This window comes from Oncorhynchus kisutch, linkage group LG17 (genome assembly GCF_002021735.2).
Source record: "Oncorhynchus kisutch isolate 150728-3 linkage group LG17, Okis_V2, whole genome shotgun sequence".
Taxonomy (NCBI): Eukaryota; Metazoa; Chordata; class Actinopteri; order Salmoniformes; family Salmonidae; genus Oncorhynchus; species Oncorhynchus kisutch.
Genome location: NC_034190.2, coordinates 80,724,849 through 80,744,367, shown reverse-complemented (window position 1 = coordinate 80,744,367; position 19,519 = coordinate 80,724,849). Strand labels below are relative to the sequence as shown.

Here is a 19,519-nt window from a genome sequence, read left to right as displayed (position 1 = left end):
AGGATGACTGTATATAAGGCCTGGGTTCTCCTCCTTCTAACTTCACTCCCTCTGTCCAAGAAGAACCAGAAGCAACCATGATGAACTGGGCTGTCCTCCTGTGTGCCTTAGTGGCCCTGTCCGAGTGTAATGTCAAGTAAGTTCTGTTCTTCTCTTCTCAGTCTGCATATTCTGTTTATTATTGTCAGCACCTGGCACCAGGTCCATTTCCTGGTACGTGTAATTGTGGTGAATAAAGTGGATTTGTGATTGTGTGTTTTCAGGATCTCTCTGATCAAGGGGAAGACTGCCAGAGAGACCCTGATGGAGAAGGGTCTATGGGAGGAGACCAGGCTGAAGTTCCCCTACAAACCTATGGCCAAGTTCTACCAGACTGGTGATGAGGCTATGACCAACGACGCTGATGTAAGGCACAGACAGAAGCAGTGTGGTGAAATAATGTATTAGCCTGGTGACTGGTCCCACAATTGTTTTTGCTCTATAGCTAATGGCCATGGGATTTGTCTATACAGTGCAAACAGACCTGGGACCGGGCAAGTCTATAGGCTAAATTATTATTGTTTCAAAAATGTCCTTACATGTTGGATATTGTGACTGCATAGTTTGAACCCATTGGCTCTAGAGTTTGTGTTCTTGTTTAAATTAAATGTACACTGGCATAATCAGATTAACTATGAGTTTACAGATGAGCATATAGCCAGCCATGCTTCTTGACATGTAACTAGCTATGTTGTTAGACAAATGTCTGTTTCTTTGTAGGACTCTGAAATGTTCACTTGTGTGACCCTGTCACCGTCTCCTTGCAGTTGTCCTACTACGGCGTGATTTCCATTGGAACCCCTCCCCAGTCCTTCAACGTCATCTTTGACACTGGCTCCTCCAACCTGTGGGTTCCCTCGGTCTACTGCTCCAGCCAGGCCTGCCGTGAGTATACCAGAGGCGTCTGTAGAATACTGTAGAATACCGTGGGCATTGGAGAATAGCTATATTTCAAAATTGTTTCTGAGTAGTCTCTTGTGACAAGAGTTGTAAAATACAGTTTCATATTGAGTACTTAGCCAGAGAATGGGAGACTTGGTTGTGGGGTTGAGGTTAGGGGCTGAGGGTTAACAGCATAAGAGGGTTGGCTCAACACAGTTAAACAATAGAATAGGATTAATGCATTTTCAATTTCTTTTTTATATCGTCCCCTTAAGAGCGTGGATGGTAGCGAATAGATCACTACCAATGAATAAATTAACGTTCAGTTTTGCAACGGCACAGTATGTACTTGGTCTGTAATGAACATGTTCATGTTTTTAAATAGAGAATCATGCCAAATTCAATCCTGCACAGTCCAGCACCTTCACGTGGGCCAACAAGCCTGTTTCCATTCAGTACGGAACTGGCAGCATGACTGGGCGGCTGGCATACGACACTGTTTCGGTACATAAATGTAGACATTACTGTGACACATGTTTAATTGACACTTTCAATTACAACATACCGTACATCCTATTCTAGTAATTCTATTTCTATGGTGCCCAGTGACTGACGCTTGCCGTTGTGTTTCCAGGTGGGCGGTATCTCTGTGACTCAACAGATCTTTGGTGCCAGTCAGACCGAGGCTCCCTTCATGGCCAACATGGTTGCCGACGGTATCCTGGGCCTGGCTTTCCCCAACCTGGCGGCCTCTGGGGCCACACCAGTCTTTGACAACATGATGAGTCAGGGCCTCGTTTCCCAGAACCTCTTCTCCGTCTACCTGAGCGGGTAACATAGTAACTGTAGAAATACAACTGGATGGGAGGTGGCCTTTTCTCTTAGCTGTGATATTAATGAAGCAAGAACGTATCCAGTGAATTAATATTTAATAAAAATTATACAACTGCTTTAAAATGGTCTTTGAAGAAAAGGTGACATCTATTTCAACATGTGTTGATGATTAAACAACCTTATTGACCTTTTTTCCTCCTCCAATAGAAACTCAGCACAGGGTAGTGTGGTGTCTTTCGGAGACATTGAGTCTAACTACTACACCGGACAGATCACCTGGATCCCCCTGTCCTCCGAGACCTACTGGCAGATCAACATGGACAGGTAGGTACACTTGTCCATACAGAGCCTATATCCTTTTCCATTATATATATATATATATATTAGACATTTACATAAGTATTCATTGACTAAATGTTGCTGTGCACTTCAAGTTTATTTGCTCGCAACAAAAACCTAAAAAACGTCAAGAAATATACATACAACCAAATACAGGAAGAACAGCTAGTATTTGTCCTTCCAGCGTTACCATCAACGGCAACACAGTGGCTTGCAATGGTGGGTGTCAGGCTATCATAGATACTGGCACCTCCCAGATCGTTGGGCCAACCACTGACATCAACAACATGAACAGCTGGGTCGGAGCCACTACTGACCAGTATGGAGATGTGAGTTACACGCACACACACACACACACACACACACACACACACACACACACACACACACACACACACGTGCACACATCCAACTAAGGCTTTTCACACTACTGAGCGGAACCAAGCCAAACCAAGCTGCCTTGTTAGTTGTTGGAACGACCGTATTGTTGCAACGACCATGCTAAGACTATTTGGGTTGGGACCGGCGTGGTCGTGTGTAAATCTGTTCTTGATGTTTTTCCCCTCAATCACCGCCTCCCCTTTGATTAACCACAGAATAAATTATAACATGTTATTACTCCTCTCCTAGGCCACCGTGAACTGCAACAACATCCCCAACATGCCTGAGGTGACCTTCACCCTCAACGGAAACGCCTTCACTATCCCTGCCTCCGCCTACACCTCCCAGGTAGTCTCCTGAATGCAACCTAAATGACCCATCTGATCTTTAATCCTGATGTGTTTCAGAGCTCCTTCATCAGAACACATGTACATCTGAGGGTTAACCTTTCTTTAGATCCTAGAAGCAAAGGTCGTCGCATGCCTGACTTTCCTCCTCTCTCTCTCTCTCTCTGTAGAACTCCAACGGCTGCATGACTGGTTTTGGTAACGGTGGAACTCAGCAGCTCTGGATCCTTGGAGATGTCTTCATCAGGCAGTACTATGCCATCTTTGACAGACAGAACAACAATGTCGGTCTGGCCCAGATCGCGTAAGATATCTACTGTGAAATAAGTCTGGATTGAATCTAAGTCTTCCAGTTATGAATGGTAATATGTTATATATGTGATTGTAGCACTAGAATTGGCATAGTTGGGGAAATGTTGTAGATTGTGAAATGTGCTGTTGCCAAATAATAAAAAACACTATATTCCCAATGCTAAAATGTGTGTTTGGTTGTCTGTAGCTCTTTCTCCCTGAAGTGAAACGGTCCTCTTGTGGAACATCTTAATGTAAGAAAAATAGTAGAATAATATAGAATATAGATCTGGACATGGTGAAGGTGAAGGCAGGTAGGCCCAGAAACCATAGATAACCATCTCTTATAGGACTCGGGTATGCTCCGCCTGTAAGGGTTTTCTCCAGAGGAAACTGATAAAGACATGGTGATTGGATGCCAGATAACCTGATGTCCAGATAGATACCGTATCGATCTCAGCACATCAATAGAACCAGCTTGTTGAAAGACAGTCTGATATCAAACTCAAAAATAAATTCTGGTGCAGCGGATTCATACTTTATTATTTCTATGGTTTATAAGTCAAAATAGATATAAATCTTAAAGCTAGAATCTGTATCTGAAACAAAGTGGTCACCCCACCTCTGTTTGGGTAAAAAACTGAGGGATGGGCCTAGAGAAATGTAACCACTCTCAAATGAATAGACAGAGCTGTGGATGCAACGACTGACCATCCCATGATATCAACACAACATCAACACGATGGCAAATCAAGCGTTAACTGGCGATAGCCGACACCCCTACAGCTGATGTTTTGGCGGTGTCGGAGGTGGAACTGCGTTTGAGCGGTCAAATCGGTGAGCAGCTGCTCTTGTGTCTGCGTGACAATGATCGCACCCGTCCCACTCCTGTTAGAAGTTCAAAGCAAGAATATGTAGGCTATTTAAGCAATAAGGCCCGTATGGCCAATATACCACGGCTAAGGGTTGTTCTAAGCACGACACAACGCGGAGTGCCTGGACACAGCCCTTAGCCATGGTATATTGGCCATATATCACAAACCCCCAGGGTGCCTTATTGCTATTATAAACTGGTTACCAATGTAATTAGAGGAGTAAAAATAAACGTTTTGTCATACCCGTGGTATACGGTCTGATATACCACGGCTGTCAGCCAATCAGCATTCAGGGCTCGAACCACCCAGTTTATAAACAGAAATAATGACGCTCAAATAAAAAAAATATTATCAGCCTAATTCGAGGTGTAGATTACATCTCACATTGCAGTGTTCAAACTTGTAAACAAAGCTGCATGGGTTTTCTATTATTGTGACACCGTGCAGCCAATGGCAGTGTCCACCTTTAGGTATAATGCCCGGAGCCGCTTGTGGATTTGATAAACCTGTAGGCAGTTCCACCTCCAATACCGCAAAAAAAAACAACACTTTAATCATCGACTAAAGTGGATCTGATTGAATAGAGCCCTAAACCAGGTTGAGGTTATACAATGCAGGTTTTCAAACATTGGAGTTCTGGGATCATCAGAAAGATAAATCGGGTTCAGCGTTGGTTGCTAGCCAGTGTGGAGTACACCACTGTCCCAGCAGGCTCTCTGTGTGAGTCGGTGCTTCTGGGGCTGCGGAGTGTCTGTAGGTTAGCATACAGCTCAGTGGTATGGTTCTCATGAGGCTTGAAGTCCACTGTGGTGTAGATAATACTGCTCTCCTCCTGAAGGACATCCTACATATTACATATTTAAATTCTGTTTTTCCTGTTTTTTCATAGTTTCATCAGCTGTTGTGCAATAACACTGAAACTAACACTGAAAGTGAGAACACATGTGATCAGTGCCATTTCCTGATAGTTGCTGGTTGAAAATACATTCTACACAGGACAGGACTTTCTAAAATCATCAGGTTTGCATGGGCAGGAGTGAGAACACTCCCAGAAAGTCCTATTGCTTGAGAAATATATTTTTGCCCATTTTTAATAAAAAATCTATTACAGTAAGGTACCTAATTCTTACGCACATATGTTTTGATGAGATAAAAACGTCAGCATTGGGACTTTAAGGTATACGTTATGAGTAGCAATACATATTTATAAGTAGACTGTTCAGTACGGGGCACACTACAGAAGACAACAGGGAAATATATAATGGCAACGTCAAGTTCAAACACAATAATTATTCTTTGGTTGTTGTTTCTGGGACAAAAGACATTTGACACTGAGTCACAGAGACAAAGTCCACCTTTAGCACTTACTGAGAGGATGTGTGCAGCTGAGTCACTGGAAGTTGCTCCACATTTCTCTGCGAAGAACAAGGTTATTACATCAATTTAAAAAACAAAGAACAGACACAGTGCTACAAATATTATTTTATTTAAAAAAAAATCATTGCTACTTGCTAAAAAGGTCATAGCCTACGCATTTGAAAAATGATTTCAACATGAACAGCAATTCATCTATGAAACACTGAAGGTTTGTCCTCTTACTTTTCGTGATGATTTTGTGATGAACCACAACAAGGACTACTGAGCTGATCACAATCACCATAGCGATGCAAAGACCTGCAGCTAGTGGTAAACCAAAGCTCCAGGGAACACTACCAGGTGAATTAGACAAACATGACAACATATTAACATAGGCATTAAAACGCTCCCAGAAATATGATCAACTAGGAGGAATAATGAACCAGTGTTATAGGGAGAGATTGCACCTGGGGCTGTCACTGTGGTCCAGGGTGAAAACAGGCCCAGAGGTGTCTGATGAGGAAGAGAAGATGAAGGGGCTGATGGTTGACCTGACCGGAGGTCGAGGGGATACTGGACCGCTACGTCGACCACTATCTAAACAGAGACTGAGTTTAATAAACACTCATTTCAATACATTTATGTTGTTGTTTAAAAAAAAAGGTGACTTCCTCATCCTGTACAGATTTATTTGTCTTCAACACTGACTGGTTTACAATATCACAGTTCCTAGAATACAACAGAATAACTTTCTAACCCCAGATGAAACTTCATATAAGATATGGTATGATTTATTTATGATCATTCTTACCAATCTGGAGGTTATAGTCTTTGTAGATATGATTCCATCCAATGGTGACAATAGCACACCTGTAGTCGCCAGTGTCCACTGGCTTTAAATTCCATATCACAACGTCCATTCCACCATTGTACTCGGTTGTGGATACTCTTCCCTCGTAGAAGTCGTTGACATATCCTCTGGTATTCACAATAACAGAAACTCCCCAAGGATATAGTTTAGAACAGAACTTCTCATAACCGTTGTAGAAAGGAGGAAAGACAAATCTCAGCAACGCTTGTCCATTCACCACCGTCCTCTGTTGTGCTTCCATCTCAGGGACATCTATCAAACAAACACACTAAGAAATTACAAACAAGCAGATTCCCCACCCCCCCACAAGAAAAAAATACTAGTTAACTATATAATATTATACAGTACTTACTATAGAAATATATTAAAATGTAAATAAACTTAACGATCACATTTACATAAGTATTCAAATCCTTTTCTCAGTACTTTGTTGAAGCCCCTTTAGCAGCGATTACAGCATTGAGTCTTCTTGGGTATGACACTACAAGCTTGGCACACCTGTATTTGGGGAGTTTCTCCCATTCTTCTCTGCAGATCCTCTCAAGCTCTGTCAGGTTGGATGGGGAGTGTCGCTGCACAGCTATTTTCATGTTCGATCAGGTTCAAGTCCGGGCTCTGGCTGGGCCACTCGAGGACATTCAGAGACTTGTCCTGAAGCCACTCCTGTGTTGTCTTGGCTGTGTGTTTAGGGTTGTTGTCCTGCTGGAAGGTTAACCTTCACCCCAATCTGAAGTCCTGAGCACTCTGGAGCAGGTTTTCATCAAGGATCTCTCTGTACATTGCTCCGTTCATCTTTCCCTCTACCCTGACTAGTCTTCCAGTCCCTGCCACTGAAAAGCATCCCCACAGCATGATGCTGCCACCACCATGATTCAATGTAGTGATGGTATTGTTCTGGTTTCCACCAGAAGTGACGTTTCGCATTCAGGCCAAAGAATTCAATCTTGGTTTCATCAGATCAGATAATCTTGTGTCTCATGGTCTGAGAATCCTTTTGGTGCCTTTTGGCAAACTCCATGTTCCTTTTACTGAAGAGTGGCTTCCGTCTGGCCACTCTACCATAAAGGCCACTGTGTTCTTGGGGACCTTCAATGCTGCAGAAATGTTTTGGTACCCTTCCCCAGATCTGTGCCTCAACACAATCCTGTCTCGGAGCTCCACGGACAATTCCTTCAACCTCATGGCTTGGTTTTTGCTCTGACATGCACTGTCAACTGTGTGACCATATATATAGACAGGTGTGTGCCTTTCCAAATCATGTCCAAATCAATTGAATTTACCACAGGTGGACTCCAATCAAGTTGTAGAAACATCTCAAGGAGGATCAAGTTGCATAGCAAAGGATCTTACTACTTATGTAAATAAGGTATTTGAATAAATTAGCTCAAATAAAAAAAATATAAACCGTTTTTTTATTCTGTGTAGATTGATGAGGAAAAAACATTTAATACATTTTTAGAATAAGGCTGTAACGTAACAAAATGTGGAAAAAGTCAAGGGGTCTGAATACTTTCTGAATGCACCCTGCCCTTTCCCCATATCTTATTTTGTGCCACCCATAAGTGAGAGACCTACATGCCAAGTATAGAACATATTGTGTTGTCTACAGCTTATTGAAAAGAGAGAAGAATCCATTCAGACCCCAGTCCTACCTACAGGTTATGGAAAATGTGCTCTTTTAAGCCTCGTTACCATGGGCAGTTTGAAGTTTTTTTTGTTGCATATCTGATTAAAATCTGTTATTTTTCCTGCATTGTGAACAGCCAAAAAGCCATTTCAAGCCACCTTCCTACAGTGCCTTCAGAAATGAGTCATAACCCTTGACTTATTCCACATTGTTGTTTAACACCATGAATTCAAAACCGATTAAATATAGATTTTTCCCTCACCCATCTACACGCAATACCTCATAATAAAAGTGAAAAGCTGTTTTAGATTTTTTTTGCACATACATAAAAAACAAATTGAATTTACATAAGTATTCAGACCTGAGTCAATACATGTTAGAATCACCTTTGGCAGCGATTACAGCTGTGAGTCTTTCTGGTTAAGTCTTTAAGAGCTTTGCACACCTAGAATGTAGAATATTTGCCCATTATTCTGTTCAAAATTCTTCAAGCTCTGTCAAATTGGTTGTTGATCATTGCTAGGCAACCATTTCAAAGGCTTGCCACAGATATTCAAGCAGATTTAAATCACAACTGTTTTAGGTTATTATCCTGCTGAAAGGTGAATTGTTCCCATGTCTGTTGGAAAGCAGACTGAACCAGGTTTTCCTCTAGGATGTTGCCAGTCCTTGGCTCTACGTTTATTTTTATCCTAAAAAACTCCCTAGTCCTTGCTGATGACAAGCATACCCATAACATGACGCAGCCAACACCATGGATTTGCCCCAAACATAAAGCTTTGTATTCAGGACAAAGTTAATTTCTTTGCCACATTTGCAGTTTTACTTCAGTGCCTTGTTGCAAACAGGATGCCTATTTTGGAATATTTGTATTCTGTACAGACTTCCTTCTTATCACTCTGTCATTTAGGTTAATATTGTGGAGTAACTAGAATGTTGTTGATCCATCCTCAGTTGTCATATCAAAGCCATTAAACTCTATAAACTTTTTTAAAGTCACCACTGGCCTCATGGTGAAATCCCTGAGTGGTTTCCTTCCTCTCCGGCAACTGAGTTAGGGAGGACACCTGTATCTTTGTAGTGACTGGGTGTATTGATACACCACCTGAAGTGTAATAAATAACTTCACCATGCTCAAAGGGATATTCAATGTCTGCTTTTTATTTTTACCCATCTACCAATAGGGGCCCTTCTTTGCGAGGCATTGGAAAACCTCCCTGGACTTTGTGGTTGAATCTGTGTTTGAAATGAACTGCTCGACTGAGGAACCTTAGAGCTAATTGTATGTGTGGGCTACAGACATGAGGTAGCCATTAAAAAAATCCTGTTAAACACTATTATTGCACAGAGTGAGTCCATGCCATTACAAAGGCGTTGGATACTTATTCACTCAAGACATTTCAGCTTTTCATTTTAAATTCATCTGTAAACATTTAAAAAAATAAAAATAATTCACTGACATTATGGGGTAATATGTAGGCCAGTGACACACAATCTCAATTGAGTCCATTTTAAATTCAGTCTGTAACAAAACAAAAATGTGGAAAAGGTCAAAGGGTGTGAATTATTTTTGAATGCACTGTACCTAACTAGCTAGTTAACTGCTGTGGATAACCAAAAAGAACTTGTTTTGAAAGTTGGATCATCTTCGTCCGTTGAGGCTTTAAAAAGTGTTTTTACACTATGATTTTGAACATTCAAAGCAACTGTGAAACTTCCTGTCGTTACTATGACAACTAGCGTAGCTGTGTCAGCAAATGACTGCTGTCTGAACACACACATCTAATTGGGTCATTTGTAACTTGCTGTTTGGACAGTCAGTTGTCCAAAATAGATTTTGAAAAACAAAACTGATTAGAGCATTAAGGTCTGAAGTGTGAACAAGGATTTAGTATTTCTCCAGTAGGATTCCTGAAGGAGAAAGCCTCAATGCCAAAGATAATAAACACTACAGTAAATACTACAGTATAGTACAGTCTGCAAAAACACTACAGTATACTAGATTATTTTTTCATGTGGGACTCGCAAATTTTATATATATACATATATATTCTTTAAACTTAAATGAGACAAAACTGGATAAAATCTCACCTAATAGAAGAATCAAGAGAAAGAGAATCTTCATCTTCAGTCAAGTACTCACTGAGGCTGTGCAGCTGTCCGCACACATCCTAGTCACCAACCAAAAAAAGGCAACTGGAGTTGACAGGTCTTTTACTGCATTGTTCCGAGACCAACCTTGTGATTCACTTCCTTCATTTGGGGGGGGGGGGGGGGGGGTGTCTCTCTAACTTGTAATTTACAAGTTTCAGAACACTTATTATTGGCTTAGAGTAGAAGGATGATTGGTTGTACCGTTGTCATGGTACCAGCTCAGGTATCACAGTTTCAAGTAGTATCACAATACCTCAATTTTGTTTTTCTATGACAAAAACATTCTAATCTGGTCAAAATGAAAGCATAAGAAAACAAAATCACAATAAGGGAAGTGAAAGATCTGACAGAATGTAGTAATGTGGCAGCTAGCCTAGCGATTAGAGCACTGAGCCAGAAACCGAAAAGGTAACTGGTTTGAATCTTTGCGTTAACTAGGTGAAAAATCTGTTGATGTGCCCTTGAGCAAGGCACTTAACCCTAATTGCTCCTCTAAATCGCTCTGGATAAGAGCGTCTGCAAAATGATTCATATGTAAATGTTGTGATTTATTTGGCATCAGCTTTTAGCTTATTCAGCAATTTTCATTTAAGCAAATCATGGAACATAATGCTTCATATGCAAAAAGTTATGTACAAATGACCGAATGATTAATCACTCCTTTTAAACCACAAATCACAATCAACCCTGTAGTCTGACAGTCCTCCGATCCTCCAGAGGCAGTCTTCACACAGTCCATTTTAATTTCTTCTTTTGTGACATTGTCTTGCAAGTCAAAGCAGGTGTTGAGGAAACCGCAGATCTTAAATAATTACAGAGTACGCCTACGTACCAAAATACAAACTATTCCCTATTTAGTGCACCAGTTTTGAAGGGCCCTGGTCAAAAGTAGTGCACTATGTAGGAAATAGGGTGGCATTTCAGACAGTCTAGATCATCCAACCGTGTCTAACTTTGTTCTTTAATGTACATCAGCCCCTATTGATTAACTTAGAAGCGACGGGTACAATATTTAGAATTTACAAAAGCTTCTGTTTATAGATCTACTTAACAGTGAGAGTTCATCTATTCAACACTCCCACTATGAGTGATAGATCTACCAGACACTAGAATCCTCTCTAGGGCTGCTTCTTTCATCCCAGGTATCTGAGCTCCTAGAGAGTAGAGCAGTGGGTTCTGGGTTTCTGAAGCACGGCAGAGCTCCTAGAGAGTAGAGCAGTGGGTTCTGGGTATCTGAAGCACGGCAGAGCTCCTAGAGTAGAGCAGTGGGTTCTGGGTATCTGAAGCACGGCAGAGCTCCTAGAGAGTAGAGCAGTGGGTTATGGGTATCTGAAGCACGGCAGAGCACCTAGAGAGTAGAGCAGTGGGTTATGGGTATCTGAAGCATGGCAGAGCTCCTAGAGAGTAGAGCAGTGTGTTCTAGGGGATGGACCTAGGCAAAACCCTGCCAAGATTTGCCAATCTTGATCGCATAATGAGTAGCTGTTTTGGATGATTTTACACAATGATTTTTTTGATTCTCTGATGTCTCACTCGGGCCGGTCCTGTCGAACCATGCTGGAGGTCATCGTGGTCATCGTGGTTCCACCGTACTAGTCCTGCACTACATACGGACATCAGGCAGCCAATAGTAGACATCATACTAGGAGACAAGTCCGTAATCACAGAGAGCCATCCCTCCCGACTTCCATCCGTCCAACAGAGGGTCTCTACTCATCGGTGAAGGTGATGACATCATACTGGATTCCCTGCTGCTGTAGCTGCTCCAGCTGTTCTTGTGTGGCCTCTGTATAGACCGTCTGGGTCTGTTGCAAGGCTGCATCTGCTACCGCTGGAACAGAGAGCAGGTAGTGTTAATAAACTGACAAGAGAACAACCACTTCAAAAGGTTCTCAACCTCCAGTTCTTGAGCCCTTTTGTTCCAGCCCGTCCCCTCTAAAACCACTGATTCAAATAATCAACAAATCCTGGTGTTACGTATAGAGAACATGAGGATTTGTATTTAACTAGGCACGTCAGTTAAGAACAAATTCTTATTTTACAGTGACGGCCTACCCCGGTCAAACCTTCCCTTAACCCGGATGAAGCTGGGCCAATTGTGCGCCGCCCTATGGGACTCCCGATCACGGCCAGTTGTGATACAGCAGGGGATCGAACCAGGGTCTGTAGTGACGCTTTTAGCACTGAGGTGCAGTGCCTTAGACCGCTGCACCAGCGGTCTTAGACCGCTTCCAACCCTGTTGCTACAGGGTTGGAAGGACTGAACCAGGTGTTGCTACAGGGTTGGAAGGACTGAACCAGGTGTTGCTACAGGGTTGGAAGGACTGAACCAGGTGTTGCTACAGGGTTGGAAGGACTGAACCAGGTGTTGCTACAGGGTTGGAAGGACTGAACCAGGTGTTGCTACAGGGTTGGAAGGACTGAACCAGGTGTTGCTACAGGGTTGCAAGGACTGAACCAGGTGTTGCTACAGGGTTGGAAGGACTGAACCAGGTGTTGCTACAGGGTTGGAAGGACTGAACCAGGTGTTGCTACAGGGTTGGAAGGACTGAACCAGGTGTTGCTACAGGGTTGGAAGGACTGAACCAGGTGTTGCTACAGGGTTGGAAGGACTGAACCAGGTGTTGCTACAGGGTTGGAAGGACTGAACCAGGTGTTGCTACAGGGTTGGAAGGACTGAACCAGGTGTTGCTACAGGGTTGGAAGGACTGAACCAGGTGTTGCTACAGGGTTGGAAGGACTGAACCAGGTGTTGCTACAGGGTTAGAAGGACTGAACCAGGTGTTGCTACAGGGTTGGAAGGACTGAACCAGGTGTTGCTACAGGGTTGGAAGGAAAGCCTGCACATCCCGTAGCTGGCAGGAGTTGAGAACCCTGGTCAAATGTATGAAGCAGACCGCGTGTATGAAGCAGACCGCGTGTATGAAGCAGACCGCGTGTATGAAGCAGACCGCGTGTATGAAGCAGACCGCGTGTATGAAGCAGACCGCGTGTATGAAGCAGACCGCGTGTATGAAGCAGACCGCGTGTATGAAGCAGACAGCGTGTATGAAGCAGACCGTGTGTTAACATACCAGTAACAGCAGAGTGTTCAGCAACCTCCAGGTCCTCAGGACTGACCATCTGTTGTTCTGAACTGATGGGAAGATACTGGATCTGTCCGTCATGACTCAGGGCAATCTGCAAGACAGTTTGACAAACAGTTAACAATCTAACATACGGTTTTCAAACAATAGAGTAAGCAATGCACATACAGTGCATTCAGAAAGTATTCAGACCCCTTGAGTTTTCCACATTATGTTACTTTACAGACTTATTGTAAAGTTCAATCTTGCTTTCATCAGAGGAGAGAATATTGTTTCTCATGGTCTGAGAATCCTTTAGGTGCCTTTTGTAAACTCCAAGCGGGTTGCCATGTGCCTTTTACTGAGGAGTGGCTTCCGTCTGGCCACTCTACCATAAAGGCCTGATTGGTGGAGTGCTGCAGAGATGGTTGTCCTTCTGGAAGGTTCTCCCATCTCCACAGAGGAACTCTAGAGTTCTGTCAGAGTGACCATCAGGTTCTTGCTCACCTCCCTGACCTGACCAAGGCCCTTCTCCCCTGATTGCTCAGTTTGGCTGGGCGGCCAAATGTAGGAAGAGTCTTGGTGGTTCCAAACTCCATTTAAGAATGATGGAGGCCACTGTGTTCTTGGGACCTTCAATGCTGCAGAAATGTTTTGGTACCCTTCCCCAGATCTGTGCCTCGACACAATCCTTTCTTTCTCGGAGCTCTACGGACAATTCCTTCGACCTCATGGCTTGGTTTTTGCCCTGACATGCACTGTCAACTGTGGGACCTTATATAGACAGGTGTGTGCCTTTCGAAATCAAATCATGTCCAATCAATTGAATTTACCACAGGTGGACACCAATCAAGTTGTAGAAACATCTCAAGGAGGATCAAAGGAAACGTGATGCACCTGAGCTCAATTTCGTGTCTCATAGCAACGGGTCTGAATACGTATGTAAATAAGATATGTTTTTAAAAAATTATACATTTGCAAAAAATTCTAAAAACCTGTTTTCACTTTGTCATTATGGGGTTTTGTGTGTAGATCCATTTTAGAATAAGGCTGTAACGTCACAAAATTTTGAAAAAGGTCAAGTGGTCTGAATACTTTCCGAAGGCACTGTATAGCACCTTTCCATTACATAATTATACTAAAATAAATATTTATTCTGGATTGAGTAATTTTGTTTTTGGGGGTCCTCTCTCCCTCACCTGTTGCTCCTGCAGGAAGGCACCATCATGCTCATACTGGATGATCTGGCCATCTGACATCTGGATGTGGTTCCCGTCTGCTAGCACCACGTACTCCTGAGGTAGGAAGTGTTGGACTCCATCCTGAGAGATGATATACTGGACCTGGAAGGGCGAAGGAGGAGGATTAGACCTGGGAGGGCGAAGGAGGAGAACTCGACCTGGGAGGGCGAAGGAGGAGAACTCGACCTGGGAGGGCGAAGGAAGAGAACTCGACCTGGGAGGGCGAAGGAAGAGAACTCGACCTGGGAGGGCGAAGGAAGAGAACTCGACCTGGGAGGGCGAAGGAAGAGAACTCGACCTGGGAGGGCGAAGGAAGAGAACTCGACCTGGGAGGGCGAAGGAAGAGAACTCGACCTGGGAGGGCGAAGGAAGAGAACTCGACCTGGGAGGGCGAAGGAAGAGAACTCGACCTGGGAGGGCGAAGGAAGAGAACTCGACCTGGGAGGGCGAAGGAAGAGAACTCGACCTGGGAGGGCGAAGGAGGAGAACTCGACCTGGGAGGGCGAAGGAAGAGAACTCGACCTGGGAGGGCGAAGGAAGAGAACTCGACCTGGGAGGGCGAAGGAAGAGAACTCGACCTGGGAGGGCGAAGGAAGAGAACTCGACCTGGGAGGGCGAAGGAAGAGAACTCGACCTGGGAGGGCGAAGGAAGAGAACTCGACCTGGGAGGGCGAAGGAAGAGAACTCGACCTGGGAGGGCGAAGGAAGAGAACTCGACCTGGGAGGGCGAAGGAAGAGAACTCGACCTGGGAGGGCGAAGGAAGAGAACTCGACCTGGGAGGGCGAAGGAAGAGAACTCGACCTGGGAGGGCGAAGGAAGAGAACTCGACCTGGGAGGGCGAAGGAAGAGAACTCGACCTGGGAGGGCGAAGGAAGAGAACTCGACCTGGGAGGGCGAAGGAAGAGAACTCGACCTGGGAGGGCGAAGGAAGAGAACTCGACCTGGGAGGGCGAAGGAAGAGAACTCGACCTGGGAGGGCGAAGGAAGAGAACTCGACCTGGGAGGGCGTAGGAGGGGAACTAGACCTGGGAAGGCGAAGGAGGGGAACTAGACCTGGGAGGGCGAAAGAGGGGATTTAGACCTGGGAGGGCGAAAGAGGGGATTTAGACCTGGGAGGGCGAAAGAGGAGAACTAGACCTGGGAGGGCGAAGGAGGAGAACTAGACCTGGGAGGGCGAAGGAGGAGAACTCGACCTGGGAGGGCGAAGGAAGAGAACTCGACCTGGGAGGGCGAAGGAAGAGAACTCGACCTGGGAGGGCGAAGGAAGAGAACTCGACCTGGGAGGGCGAAGGAAGAGAACTCGACCTGGGAGGGCGAAGGAAGAGAACTCGACCTGGGAGGGCGAAGGAAGAGAACTCGACCTGGGAGGGCGAAGGAAGAGAACTCGACCTGGGAGGGCGAAGGAAGAGAACTCGACCTGGGAGGGCGAAGGAAGAGAACTCGACCTGGGAGGGCGAAGGAAGAGAACTCGACCTGGGAGGGCGAAGGAAGAGAACTCGACCTGGGAGGGCGAAGGAAGAGAACTCGACCTGGGAGGGCGAAGGAAGAGAACTCGACCTGGGAGGGCGAAGGAAGAGAACTCGACCTGGGAGGGCGAAGGAAGAGAACTCGACCTGGGAGGGCGAAGGAAGAGAACTCGACCTGGGAGGGCGAAGGAAGAGAACTCGACCTGGGAGGGCGAAGGAAGAGAACTCGACCTGGGAGGGCGAAGGAAGAGAACTCGACCTGGGAGGGCGAAGGAAGAGAACTCGACCTGGGAGGGCGAAGGAAGAGAACTCGACCTGGGAGGGCGTAGGAGGAGAACTAGACCTGGGAGGGCGAAGGAGGGGAACTAGACCTGGAGGGCGAGGAGAACTAGACCTGGGAGGCGAAAGAGGAGAACTAGACCTGGGAGGGCGAAAGAGGGGATTTAGACCTAGGAGGGCGAAAGAGGAGAACTAGACCTGGGAGGGCGAAGGAGGAGAACTAGACCTGGGAGGGCGAAGGAGGAGAACTAGACCTGGGAGGGCGAAGGAGGAGAACTAGACCTGGGAGGGCGAAGGAGGAGAACTAGACCTGGGAGGGCGAAGGAGGAGAACTAGACCTGGGAGGGCGAAGGAGGAGAACTAGACCTGGGAGGGCGAAGGAGGAGAACTAGACCTGGGAGGGCGAAGGAGGAGAACTAGACCTGGGAGGGCGAAGGAGGAGAACTAGACCTGGGAGGGCGAAGGAGGAGAACTAGACCTGGGAGGGCGAAGGAGGAGAACTAGACCTGGGAGGGCGAAGGAGGAGAACTAGACCTGGGAGGGCGAAGGAGGAGAACTCGACCTGGGAGGGCGAAGGAGGAGAACTAGACCTGGGAGGGCGAAGGAGGAGAACTAGACCTGGGAGGGCGAAGGAGGAGAACTAGACCTGGGAGGGCGAAGGAGGAGAACTAGACCTGGGAGGGCGAAGGAGGAGAACTAGACCTGGGAGGGCGAAGGAGGAGAACTAGACCTGGGAGGGCGAAGGAGGGGATTTAGACCTGGGAGGGCGAAGGAGGGGATTTAGACCTGGGAGGGCGAAGGAGGAGAATTAGATTGTCACTGTCTGTCCCGTCTCTGTATCATACTGTTACAGTGTCTTCGGAAAGTATTCAGACCCTTCGACTTTTCCACATTTTGTTACGTTTCAGCCTGATTCTAAAATAGATTAAATAAATAATTATTCCTCGTCAATCTACAAACGATACCCCATAATGACCCCACAATACCCCATAATGACATCACAATACCCCATAATAAATAAACAGGATGCACCTGAGCTCAATTTCAAGCAAAGGTTCTGAATACTTATGTAAGTAAGGTATTTCTGTTTTCGCTTTGCCATTATGACATATTGTGTCTAGTAGATTGATGAGGAATTATAATGTTTTGGTCCATTTTAGAATAAGGCTGTAAAGTAACAAAATGTGGAAGAAGTCAAGAGGTCTGAATACTTCCCGAATACACTGTAAGTAGTCATAACGAGCTCCATTTGTAAAGGAATCTACTGTATGTATCTAGCAGAGGAGGCTGGTGGGTAGAAGTATAGGAGGACGGGCTCATTGTAGTTGACACCCCTGATCTACAGTGTACATCACCCCCCCAGTTTGACACCCCTGATCTACAGTGTACATCACCCCCCCCAGTTTGACACCCCTGATTTACAGTGTACATCAGTCACCCAGTTTGACACCCCTGATCTACAGTGTACATCAGTCACCCAGTTTGACACCCCTGATCTACAGTGTACATCACCCCCCCAGTTTGACACCCCTGATCTACAGTGTACATCACCCCCCCAGTTTGACACCCCTGATCTACAGTGTACATCAGTCACCTGGTTGTCTCCTGTCATGTACTGTAACGTCTGTCCGTCCACTGTGGTGATCTGCTGAATGTACGTGGCCTCCTCTTGGTCTTCCAGGCCTTGTTCCTGGGACACTATGATGTGGTCCTGACCCAAGGTTTGTTCCTGGGACATGATGATGTGGTCCTGACCCAGGCCTTGTTCCTGGGACATTATGATGTGGTCCTGACCCAAGGCTTGTTCCTGGGACACTATGATGTGGTCCTGACCCAAGGCCTGTTGTAGCTGCTCTGGGCTGATAGTCTGTCCTGCCTGCAGAGCTGCTGGAGACACACAGGGACAAAGACCAGGTCAGACAATAGGCTAATCGCTACCATACAATAACATTAAAATGTGAGCATTTCAAACCACCTTTGGGGGAGCTATGTGTATTGCCCTAGGGTGTGTGTACAGTATATCAACCAGAATGTCAGATGGTATGGATGGAGATTGACATATTCAACCAGTGAAATGATCTGGGTATGTGTGCTAGTGTATAGGCTCTTAAGTATGGTTCCCTTACACTGTAGCGTGGCGAGAGCCTCCTCGTCACTGTTAACTATGATGGTCTGCTGGGAGCCTGCTCCAGAGCGGCTCTTCTTTGTCGGAGGGTCCTGGCTGTGGAGTCGCTCCATATGGAACTTGAGGTGGCCGTTACGGTTAAACCTGAAAGAATAACATGGATATTCACTAAATCATGAGTCACCATTCTCTACCCTTCTGCTCCAGGTGTGCACTTTTCACATCCCCTCAAGAATTTAATAAAAAAATATATATATATATATTTAAGGAAAGGACTGGTGTAAGAAAGATGGGGGAACCTTTCTCTTGCCCAGTGGTTCCCATACCTTTTGGAACTGTGACACAACTGTCATGCCCTCCATCTCATCTGATCCATACTGCAAATCATCACTTTTCAGTACAAACTTAGTAAAAATAAAAAATAAAAATAAAATAATAAAAGATTAAGTAGGGTTGATTTGAACTATTGTTATAGCTCCTTACTCATGATGATTAATTTGTGTGTACCCCTTTAAGAGCGTCCGGCGAATACGCAATACAATAACTTGATATGCATGGGTCTTTACTTTTCAAAGATTTGAGACGAGCGGCTTTCTGCTTCGTAAAAAGGTCCCACCGTGATGGATACATTTATTTGATTAGGCTGGCACAGCTAAACCTAAAATCAGACTTGCTAATGGTTCTTACAGGCGAAGTAAAAATTATACAAAATTACTTGACTCGTGATGCGCGCCCCTCAAATGATACAAAATGTAACAGCCTCTCACACGTGTGCCTGGCTATTCTAGGAGGGATTTGTCCTTCTAGGGTCACTGGTTCTCCTAAATAAAAAGTTAACCATTTATAAGTGCGTGTTCAGATTAGGGAAAGTGTCAGGGCACACCTCATAGTTCCTCAGGGCACACCTCATAGTTCCTCAGGGCACACCTCATAGTTCCTCAGGGCACACCTCATAGTTCCTCAGGGCACACCTCATAGTTCCTCAGGGCACACCTCATAGTTCCTCAGGGCACACCTCATAGTTCCTCAGGGCACACCTCATAGTTCCTCAGGGCACACCTCATAGTTCCTCAGGGCACACCTCATAGTTCCTCAGGGCACACCTCATAGTTCCTCAGGGCACACCTCATAGTTCCTCAGGGCACACCTCATAGTTCCTCAGGGCACACCTCATAGTTCCTCAGGGCACACCTCATAGTTCCTCAGGGCACACCTCATAGTTCCACCAGTGTCATCACTGCTTTAGCTTATGTTTACACCAATCAATGCCTTTGTGTAGGGAATTGCTTCAGTGCACTGTATCTATAATCCTTAATAGAACAAGATAAATCTGCAATCTGACTGTC

The 19,519-nt window shown here is 45.2% G+C and overlaps 2 protein-coding genes across 5 annotated transcripts in view; one reads left to right on the top strand and one right to left on the bottom strand.

The window, feature by feature from the left end:
• Positions 1–3,300, top strand: LOC109908370 (pepsin A). The gene is made up of 9 exons (XM_020507016.2): positions 1–136; positions 264–405; positions 807–924; positions 1,307–1,425; positions 1,556–1,752; positions 1,963–2,079; positions 2,279–2,423; positions 2,725–2,823; positions 2,993–3,300. The coding sequence occupies exons 1-9, from the start codon at positions 78–80 to the stop codon at positions 3,128–3,130; spliced, it is 1,134 nt and encodes a 377-aa protein (XP_020362605.1). The 5' UTR covers positions 1–77; the 3' UTR covers positions 3,131–3,300.
• A 335-nt stretch (positions 3,301–3,635) lies between these two features.
• The window catches only part of znf335 (zinc finger protein 335), a 43,131-nt gene continuing 27,247 nt past the window's right edge, over positions 3,636–19,519 (bottom strand). For 2 of the 4 annotated variants that reach the window (XM_031794752.1, XM_031794754.1), the window contains exons 26-35: positions 18,175–18,317; positions 17,643–17,935; positions 14,261–14,404; positions 13,071–13,176; positions 9,934–11,827; positions 6,156–6,467; positions 5,812–5,941; positions 5,588–5,697; positions 5,357–5,403; positions 3,636–4,820 (exon numbers count right to left, since the gene is read on the bottom strand). In XM_031794752.1, coding sequence (XP_031650612.1) covers positions 11,706–11,827; positions 13,071–13,176; positions 14,261–14,404; positions 17,643–17,935; positions 18,175–18,317 — 808 coding nt within the window. In that variant the 3' untranslated portion in view covers positions 3,636–4,820; positions 5,357–5,403; positions 5,588–5,697; ... (1 more) ...; positions 6,156–6,467; positions 9,934–11,705. Of the gene's footprint in view, positions 4,833–5,356; positions 5,404–5,587; positions 5,698–5,811; positions 5,942–6,155; positions 6,468–9,933; positions 11,828–13,070; positions 13,177–14,260; positions 14,405–17,642; positions 17,936–18,174; positions 18,318–19,519 lie in introns of all 4 variants that reach the window. The other 2 variants (XM_031794753.1, XM_031794756.1) reach the window with 2 other exon arrangements.

Coding starts and splice junctions, on each gene's coding strand:
- LOC109908370 (XM_020507016.2), top strand. CDS start 78: ATGATGAACTGGGCTGTCCTCCTGTGTGCCTTAGTGGCCCTGTCCGAG. Junction 137..263: donor CTGTCCGAGTGTAATGTCAA/GTAAGTTCTGTT, acceptor GTGTGTTTTCAG/GATCTCTCTGATCAAGGGGA. Junction 2,424..2,724: donor CTACTGACCAGTATGGAGAT/GTGAGTTACACG, acceptor CTCCTCTCCTAG/GCCACCGTGAACTGCAACAA.